This window comes from Eleginops maclovinus, chromosome 23 (genome assembly GCF_036324505.1).
Source record: "Eleginops maclovinus isolate JMC-PN-2008 ecotype Puerto Natales chromosome 23, JC_Emac_rtc_rv5, whole genome shotgun sequence".
In the NCBI taxonomy this organism is placed as follows: domain Eukaryota; kingdom Metazoa; phylum Chordata; class Actinopteri; order Perciformes; family Eleginopidae; genus Eleginops; species Eleginops maclovinus.
The window spans coordinates 16,341,546-16,350,530 of NC_086371.1; the positions used below are offsets into that span (position 1 = coordinate 16,341,546).

The 8,985-nt window shown below is 39.6% G+C and overlaps 1 protein-coding gene across 1 annotated transcript; it reads left to right on the forward strand.

Annotated features, from left to right (window-relative positions):
- The first annotated feature begins 686 nt into the window (after positions 1 to 686).
- nsdhl (NAD(P) dependent steroid dehydrogenase-like) lies at positions 687 to 6,656 on the forward strand. The gene is made up of 8 exons (XM_063875846.1): positions 687 to 862; positions 967 to 1,050; positions 1,164 to 1,325; positions 1,741 to 1,887; positions 2,009 to 2,137; positions 4,772 to 4,913; positions 5,582 to 5,685; positions 5,824 to 6,656. Exons 2-8 carry the CDS (start codon positions 1,030 to 1,032, stop codon positions 6,154 to 6,156), a joined length of 1,038 nt encoding a protein of 345 aa, XP_063731916.1. The 5' UTR covers positions 687 to 862; positions 967 to 1,029; the 3' UTR covers positions 6,157 to 6,656.
- The last annotated feature ends 2,329 nt before the right edge of the window (positions 6,657 to 8,985 follow it).

Sequence of the window (8,985 nt, forward strand, 5' to 3'; positions counted from 1 at the left end):
GCTGCTGAAGATCACGGGGTGCAAAACACGATCCGAAAATTTAGAGCTGTTAAAACTTCTTGGAGTTTCCATAGAAACATAAACGATAAGCTGAATATGGAGACTCGGGAAGTGTCTGTGTCATATTTACACGCAAACACAATTGTAATATGTTTGTGTTTTGTTAATAAGTTGCCTAAATCCCCCCTCTGTGTCAGCAGACAGTCAAGCATGAGGTCTGACAGTCAGGGCTCTACCTAATAAAAAAAAGGATAGTTATAAAGAAAGTAATTACATTATAGAGGAAAGCTATTAATAACAATTATTAATAATATATTATTTTAGCCTACTCAATCTATTGTCTTTTTCTCATATTAAACGTTTTCTCTAATGCATATGTTTTATTTGGACTATTAAGGAATTTAGTAAAGCCTAAATCCGACTATAACTGGTATTCTGCAAACTATGAGTTTCTAGAAAAGCGCTCTATAAATAAATGGATTATTATTATTATTATTATTATTATTATTATTATTATTATTATTATTATTATTATTATATGGACACTGGTTAAATCTGTATCTACGTGTTTTCCTTTATGCTTTTAATTATATTATGAATACATAGCAAACAAACCTAAAAACGTACTCCCTCTCTAGGAGGTGACAAGGGGGGCGGGGTCTTTGAGCCAGAAGGCGGATGTAGAACGAGTCTGTGGTCCATGTTTGGTTTAAATTGTGGCGTTCTTTGACGTATGTTGTAGACCATTGGTTATCATCCATCGTCACCTTTATGCCGAGCTTTGGCTCGACAAATCACAGAGCACTTTTCACTCAGCTGATTCAGATGGTTGGTCCGCGGGTTAAGTTGCGAGAAACTGCAGGTAAACAGTAGCTTTGCATCGTTCAATGTTAAAAGTTGTCACATTTATGCCCTGTGTGTTATATTATTGGGTGAACGTTCCTTAACTTTGTATTCCACCTGTAGGACAACCGTTTTCACCACAGCGATTGATATTTTCGCTCACCTATTGGTCACTTTTCACTCAGTATGGCAACGCGTGTTCGACCGGTGAGTTCAAACGGGTTTCTTTTTAAAGTGCAAAGTTGCTTTACCTTTTTATTGCGATAGTGCTTTTTGTTGGGCTGATATGTGTCATTAATCTCTACCTACATGTTTTGCAGAGTAATAAACGATGTGCAGTCATCGGGGGCTCTGGCTTCCTGGGAAGACACTTGGTGGAGAAGCTGTTGGATCGAGGCTACTCTGTTTCTGTATTTGACATCCGTCAGAGCTACGAGCTGCCTGGAGTCGCCTTCCACCTGGGAGACCTGTGCGACAAGCAGGTGAGACTCCCCAACCTCCTAGAGTCGAACTTAAATTGCAAAAATATACACATGAGCCATGGATGAGAATTTCCTGTGGATCTGATCTGACTAAATACAAAACCAAAAACATGGTAGCTTTCTGGAACAATTCAAAGTCAATAAGACAGTGAGGTGTAGTCTTTGCATGACCAAACATCTTGAATATTAAATAATCAGGCATGCACATTGAAAGGAATAGCTCTTACCTTTGTTAAAAAGACACTGTTAAGACTTTGAAAATGTTCTTCAATGTTTTAGAGACAAGTATTTTCAGCTGACCTGTAGTTTCCTAATGACCACTTGACACTTGCCCCATCCTGAAAAGACTTAAAACTAATCTCTGACCTAAACCAATTGTCTGAAGCTATGAGTTGTCTGTCACTTGTTGCTCCAGGCTCTGCTGCCGGCTATGAAGGATGTGTCCCTGGTCTTCCACTGCGCCTCCCCAGCTCCTGCCAGTGATGACCGCGGGCTATTTGAGAGGGTCAACATTCAGGGCACACGCACCATAATCCAGGCCTGCATCGAGGCCGGGGTACAGGTGAGGTAAAGGTGGAGGCAGCCAGGGGATGAGAGGCTGGGCTTTTATCTCTGTTCATGCCCATGATTTATTTCTCCAAAGATGGAAGATGCCATTAAAGTGGTTGAACTTTTTTTTTCAGAAACTGGTCCTGACGAGCAGTGCTAGTGTGGTGTTTGAAGGGACAGATATTAAGAATGGGAGAGAGGATCTGCCATACGCCCAGAAGCCCATCGACTATTACACAGAGACCAAGATTGTGCAGGAAAAGGTAGGAGAGTGTGAAACCCATTTGGTGAAGTTGCCTCAAAACAAGATTGTCTGGTGAATTTCTAATTTGCATGTGTCCCTCCTTTAACCAAAGTCAGTTGGAAAATGAGGCTCAAAATGTATCATTTGAGTGTCAGTACAACCCTGTGTTATACGGAACCAAGTGGATGGTAGCACAGGTTCCAGCTCCTCCTGATTTGAGGAGGTTTAAGGGCTTTTATTGAATCTCCGAATTTATAGTTTTGGGAATTTCCTTCTTCCCCATGTTGATATCAAAATCAAATTGTATACACTTAGCTTTATTTGTATTACATCATACAACAACTTAATATCATCTACAGCAGAAGAGCATCTCTTCAGGAATTACTCCTGCACCTTATCTGCTCCATGCCCTTGTCAATCACTCACACTAAGCTGATATTCAGAGTAGAGCTGTAACAATTAGCCAATTCATCTATTAGTTGTTTGTTGATTACCAACTATTTTGATAGGCGATTCAAGATTCAAAGGCTTTATTGTCATACAGTGGGGCAAAAAAGTATTTAGTCAGCCACCAATTGTGCAAGTTCTCCCATTTAAAAAGATGAGAGGGGCCTGTAATTTTTATCATAGGTATACCTCAACTATGAGAGACAGAATGAGAAAAAGAAATCCAGGAAATCACATTGTAGGATTTTTAATGAATGAATTTTCAAATGATTGTGGAAAATAAGTATTTGGTCAATAACAAAAGTTCATCTCAATACTTTGTTATATACCCTTTGTTGGCAATGACAGAGGTCAAACGATTTCTGTAAGTCTTCACAAGGTTTTCACACACTGTTGCTGGTATTTTGGCCCATTCCTCCATGCAGATCTCCTCTAAAGCAGTGATGTTTTGGGGCTGTCACTGGGCAACACGGACTTTCAACTCCCTCCAAAGATTTTCTATGGGGTTGAGATCTGGAGACTGGCTAGGCCACTCCAGGACCTTGAAATGCTTCTTACGAAGCCACTCCTTCGTTGCCCTGGCGCTGTGTTTGGGATCATTGTCATGCTGAAAGACCCAGCCACGCTTCATCTTCAGTGCCCTTGCTGATGGAAGGAGGTTTTCACTCAAAATCTCACGATACATGGCCCCATTCATTCTTTCCTTTACACGGATCAGTCGTCCTGGTCCCTTTGCAGAAAAACAGCCCCAAAGCATGATGTTTCCACCCCCATGCTTCACAGTAGGTATGGTGTTCTTTGGATGCAACTCTGCATTCTTTCTCCTCCAAACACGACGAGTTGAGTTTTTACCAAAAAGTTCTATTTTGGTTTCATCTGACCATATGACATTCTCCCAATCCTCTTCTGGATCATCCAAATGCCCTCTAGCAAACTTCAGACGGGCCTGGACATGTACTGGCTTAAGCAGGGGGACACGTCTGGAACTGCAGGATTTAAGTCCCTGGCGGCGTAGTGTGTTACTGATGGTAGCCTCTGTTACTTTGGTCCCAGCTCTCTGCAGGTCATTCACTAGGTCCCCCCGTGTGGTTCTGGGATTTTTGCTCACCGTTCTTGTGATCATTTTGACCCCACGGGGTGAGATCTTGCGTGGAGCCCCAGATCGAGGGAGATTAGCAGTGGTCTTGTATGTCTTCCATTTTCTAATAATTGCTCCCACAGGTTATTTCTTCACACCAAGCTGCTTACCTATTGCAGATTCAGTTTTCCCAGCCTGGTGCAGGTCTACAATTTTGTCTCTGGTCTCCTTTGACAGCTCTTTGGTCTTGGCCATAGTGGAGTTTGGAGTATGACTGTTTGAGGTTGTGGACAGGTGTCTTCTATACTGATAACGAGTTCAGAAAGGTGCCATTAATACAGGTAACGAGTGGAGGACAGAGGAGCCTCTTAAAGAAGAAGTTACAGGTCTGTGAGAGCCAGAAATCTTGCTTGTTTGTTATTGACCAAATACTTATTTTACCGAGGAATTTACCAATTAATTCATTAAAAATCCTACAATGTGATTTCCTGGATTTTTTTTTCTTATTCTGTCTCTCATAGTTGAAGTGTACCTATGATAAAAATGACAGGCATCTCTCATCTTTTTAAATGGGAGAACTTGCACAATTGGTGGCTGACTAAATACTTTTTTGCCCCACTGCATATGCACAGGAGCTACATTGTAGATATGGCAATTAAAAACTTAAGTCCTAAGCTCCTCCAACAATGCAACATAATAAACATATAGGACATAAAACAAATTACACCAATAAAAGTTGTGAAAGAAATAACAGAATAGAAATAAAACGGTGCAAGAGAATGTTGCAAAATGTGCAAGTAAATAAACATTTAAATAGTGAAAAAGTCTATATACATGTAAATGGAATATTATACATACATAAAAACAGATAAACGCTTATGGAGGCACTTTACAGAGCTCAGGTGTCTAGTCTCGTGGTTTTAGTCCTGATGCTTTAGTACCACCTTAATCGTTTTTCAAGTAAAAAATGCAGCGCTCTCAACTGTATAGATTTCACACATTTTCCTGTTTTATGTCATAAAACTGAATATCTTTGGGTTTGACAGTGACAAAGTCAAACATGACCTTGGACTGAGATTAAGTCGTAAATAATATTGTTGAAAATCTTCTACTTTCATGGTGTTTTAGCTTGTCTTAGAGGCTTGTGACAAAGAGAAGGGTCTCCTCACTGTTGCTATCCGGCCTCATGGCATCTTTGGCCCTCGGGACCCTCAGCTGGTTCCTATCTTAGTGGACACAGCTCGCAGGGGCAAGATGAAGTTCATCATTGGGTAAGTCAGAGGGGTTTAGTTATTCCTACCAATCCAACTAGTTTTATCTACTAGAAAGAAAACAAAAAGCTTTTATTTCATAACTTATGACTGCAAGTTGTTAACAAATATAAACATGTATCTCTTATTTAGTTTTGTGTGTCAATAGTGCCTTTCATAAATCAAAATGGTAGATAAAATGTAGGATTTAAATTGGGCTTCCTGCATATACATTTTGAAAAAACTGCAATGTGTTAACATGTCAACACTGACGTGAAGTGGTGGTAACTACTAATGCATCAACCACCTGAAGGCATAACTAGTACACAAGCACATGTTTTCCAAGGCTGTGGCTATTTCTGCAAACCTTTTAGTGTGACTTATGGAAATGTATTCAACTGGAATACAGCTGTTACATCATCATGTCTGCATGAATTTATGTTCTCATAAAAGTAGGATATATTATCTCTAAAATCTACCTTTTAACCAACTTTCACTCATTCACTGGCGTACCCACTACGTCCTTGCCCTTTGAAAGGTGAAATTAGTATTATGAAAGTGTCTCAGACGCATAGACTGCTGTTCCCGTGTGCTGAATGATTAAATGTTTGAACTCCTACTTTATCCTACTCCTAATTGCTATTGCTATTATATGTCTGTATTTATTTTTCCTTCTTTGTTTTATGCTGGGATGGGACCAATCTGGTGGATTTCACCTTTGTGGAGAATGTAGTTCATGGCCACATTCTGGCTGCTGAGCACCTGAGGCCGGACTCTCCTATATGTGGAAAAGTGAGTGAGACTAGAATTTAACACCGAGCCAATTAAATGTATCCTGCTAGAGATATCATGTTGTTAGTCCCACATCTTATTTTTCAGGATAAAAATGTGTCAAGTTAAAACATCTTGTATCCACTGCTTCACTTTCAGCCATACCACATCACCAATGACGAGCCCGTTAAATTTTGGGACTTCATGTCTGATGTGTTGGTGGGGCTGGGATATGCTGCTCCCCGCTACCACCTCCCCTACACTCTTGTGTACGGCCTGGCCCTGCTCCTCTGGCTGCTGGCTCTGATCCTGCGTCCTCTGGTCTCCTTTAAACCCACCTTTACACCCATGAGAGTGGCTCTGGCTGGAACCCACCACTACTACAGCTGTGACCGCGCCAAGCAGGACCTGGGCTACAAACCGGTAGTCAGTCTGAAGGACGGGGTAGCACGCACTGTGCAGAGCTACCCTCACCTCAGACAAGGGGCTTGATGGAAGAAGAACACTGTTGAGACATGTAAGGCTGTACAGTTACACTCGCTGACAATACAGTGATCACGTAACCCTGACTGGACAATTTAAAATAAGGGAACAAACCTCACTGTGTGCCTTTTCAAAATGTATGTACTATTTTCACCAGCAGATGGAAGCAAACAGTTCTATGTTTGGTCAACACACTGCAGTCTTGCAATGTTTTTAAGCACTTAGTAAACCTGTGTTCAATCTACTGATCTATCACTGTGAAAACATTACTTCATATTTTGCTTTTGTTTGAGAACATATGCTCCATAAGTAATTGCGATTATCGATATTACTGTCATGTAAAGACCTTTTTTATGCCAGTGATATAACAATAATATAATAAAATAATGATGATAATGCAAGTAAACCCCTAAGAAGTTCGCTTTCAAGTCTTAATAACTGTCAGACATTGGAATTGGACTGTGAATCAAATATTCAATATAAATCAAATAAAATATTCTCCCACCTGAGCTGCGGATGAAATATTTACATTTCTTACATGTTCCCATATATTATCTGTGTGCTGTACACACACATTGAAAGGCTGCTGTTAATGACAAAATGACTTGATCCCTTCCACTAGAGGACTTTTCTGATAGAACTTGTGTGAAAATAATTGACATCCTACATTTAATTTGGGATAAGCTCCTTTGGTTTTAATTAAGCAGCATTTAGAGATGCTTTGAAATACTGAGCCTGTAGCTTGTAGCAACACTTTGTCCCCTTCTTGTTTCAACAGAACAATACTTCAATGCACAACGCCTTAAAGAAATTATTTTCTTGGCTTTCTTTTTAAGAACTTGACTGGCCTGCACAAAGCCTCGGCCCCATCCCCATTCAACACCCATATGATTAATAGGAATTGCGACTGAAAGGAAATATTGTGGAAAGCGTTCCCAGAAGAATGGAGACTGTATTATATATCAGCTTATTAGTACCCACAGTTTAGAGCCTAATCTTTTATAAAACAATAAAATACCATATGCACAATAAAACAGATTTTGGTAGTGGAAATTGCTCCTCTTTCCCTTACTGGTCATGTAACGATTTGTTCCTAATTTAATTCTAAAACAATTAATTGGGGACAACTCAAAATGCATTTCAAAGTTTGTTCAAGAAAAATCTGAGATGAGGATGATAAATCAATTGGTATCTTCTAAATTAAATGAGTGAAAGTACAATATTCCATCTTTGTGTAGCTGGGCCTCAATCATGACACTTTGGAAATGGAAATGACAAAATCAGACTGCTGAAGTCTCATACTGGCTATAGCTGGACTTACCAAGCTATTTCACACAGAACAAAAACAATCTCTTACTCTGGAATTGCATTAGAAATGGATCTCTGCATGGATATTATGGACTGGAGGAAGGATCAATAACTGTTATGTATTGGAATAATAGTTGGTGTCCACATACTTTTGACCATATAGGGTATTTCCATATTTAACACTGTACCATTTCTCTGACGCTGATTCATCTGTGGTATTAGACACTGTAAATCATCAGGAGGACATCTGTTTCAACGAGTTATGCAGATATTTAAAATACTATTCAAGAAGTATCATTGAATACAATAATGGGTTGGGCAATGAAAATTCATTGTAAGCTAGTTTCAATCCCTCTATTTCCACGCTACATCTGTCATTCTGTCATTTTAATGATGACAAAGTTATAAAACAAAACTTGCAAATGCCAGAGTCCCTCCTTCTCACAGTATTTATGTCTAACATTTATTATCTGCCACAGAGATCACCTCTTTTTCTAGGTAAAGCATATCTGTCATTCCATGCTTTGGTGTGGTGTTAGATAGATGGGGTTAAGTTAAGATACTTTGCATTCTTCTTTTTAATTCCGCTCCAGCAGCACCCTAATGATTCACTGCTGCAGTCAGCGTCACCAAGCAAGGCTGTCTGACTGGTTTCTGTTCAAGGGAGAGAGGGATCCAGGTAGATAATAGACTGAAGCGTTTAAGTGTGCTCAGCCGAGTGAAACTTTGCCTCTCAGAATTGCTAATTTCCTCCTCCACCCCCTCTCTCTGATATGTTGCGAAATCTTTTCACACCCTCCTCTGATTTGTAAAGACTTTGTAAATGTATACACCGTATGTGTGAGATTGCTGTTTATACTGAAACATTGGTCGGGTGATCTTCATGCAGTGTTTTCGCAGGGTGTATATTGTAGTCACGTGAAAATTACGTTATGTGGCAATTTGTCAAAGAATTTGCTGGACTTTTTCTTGCCTTTCACTTAAACATAGACATTGGCTTTCAGCTGCCTCTCTACCAATAATAGTTAAAGGCTAGTAGACAGGGTTAAACTAAGCTCCATTTCACTTTCACTAAATCCCGATTAGAGTTTACGTTTTCATAACTGGTTTTATAATTCTTTTGAACAGAAACCAATGAAAATACTCACTTTTTGATTTCATATATACAAGTATAATTCACACATTCCATTTCAGATTGGCTTTTGTTTGTATGTATTATTATTATTCTATATTTTTGTTGTTATGTGGGCCACTGTTTGTTCATTATCTCAGTGCACCTGTGTGCTCATCATCTCATTTTAATGATGTTTGTGCTTCCTGGATTTTCTTATCCCCTGAGCATGAGAGGAGCATTCCCACAGAACATGTAGCCTTGAATGTCTTTCTTTTCGTCTTCCATGTGCATCTTGTTGTCACCTTCTTTTCTTTCCAGGAAATGATTGTCTGCCATCTGTGCGACAGGTATGTGCTTGCTGTCTCCAATGAACGAATCGCAGATTTGAGTTCATAGCAACCTCTATTACACACACC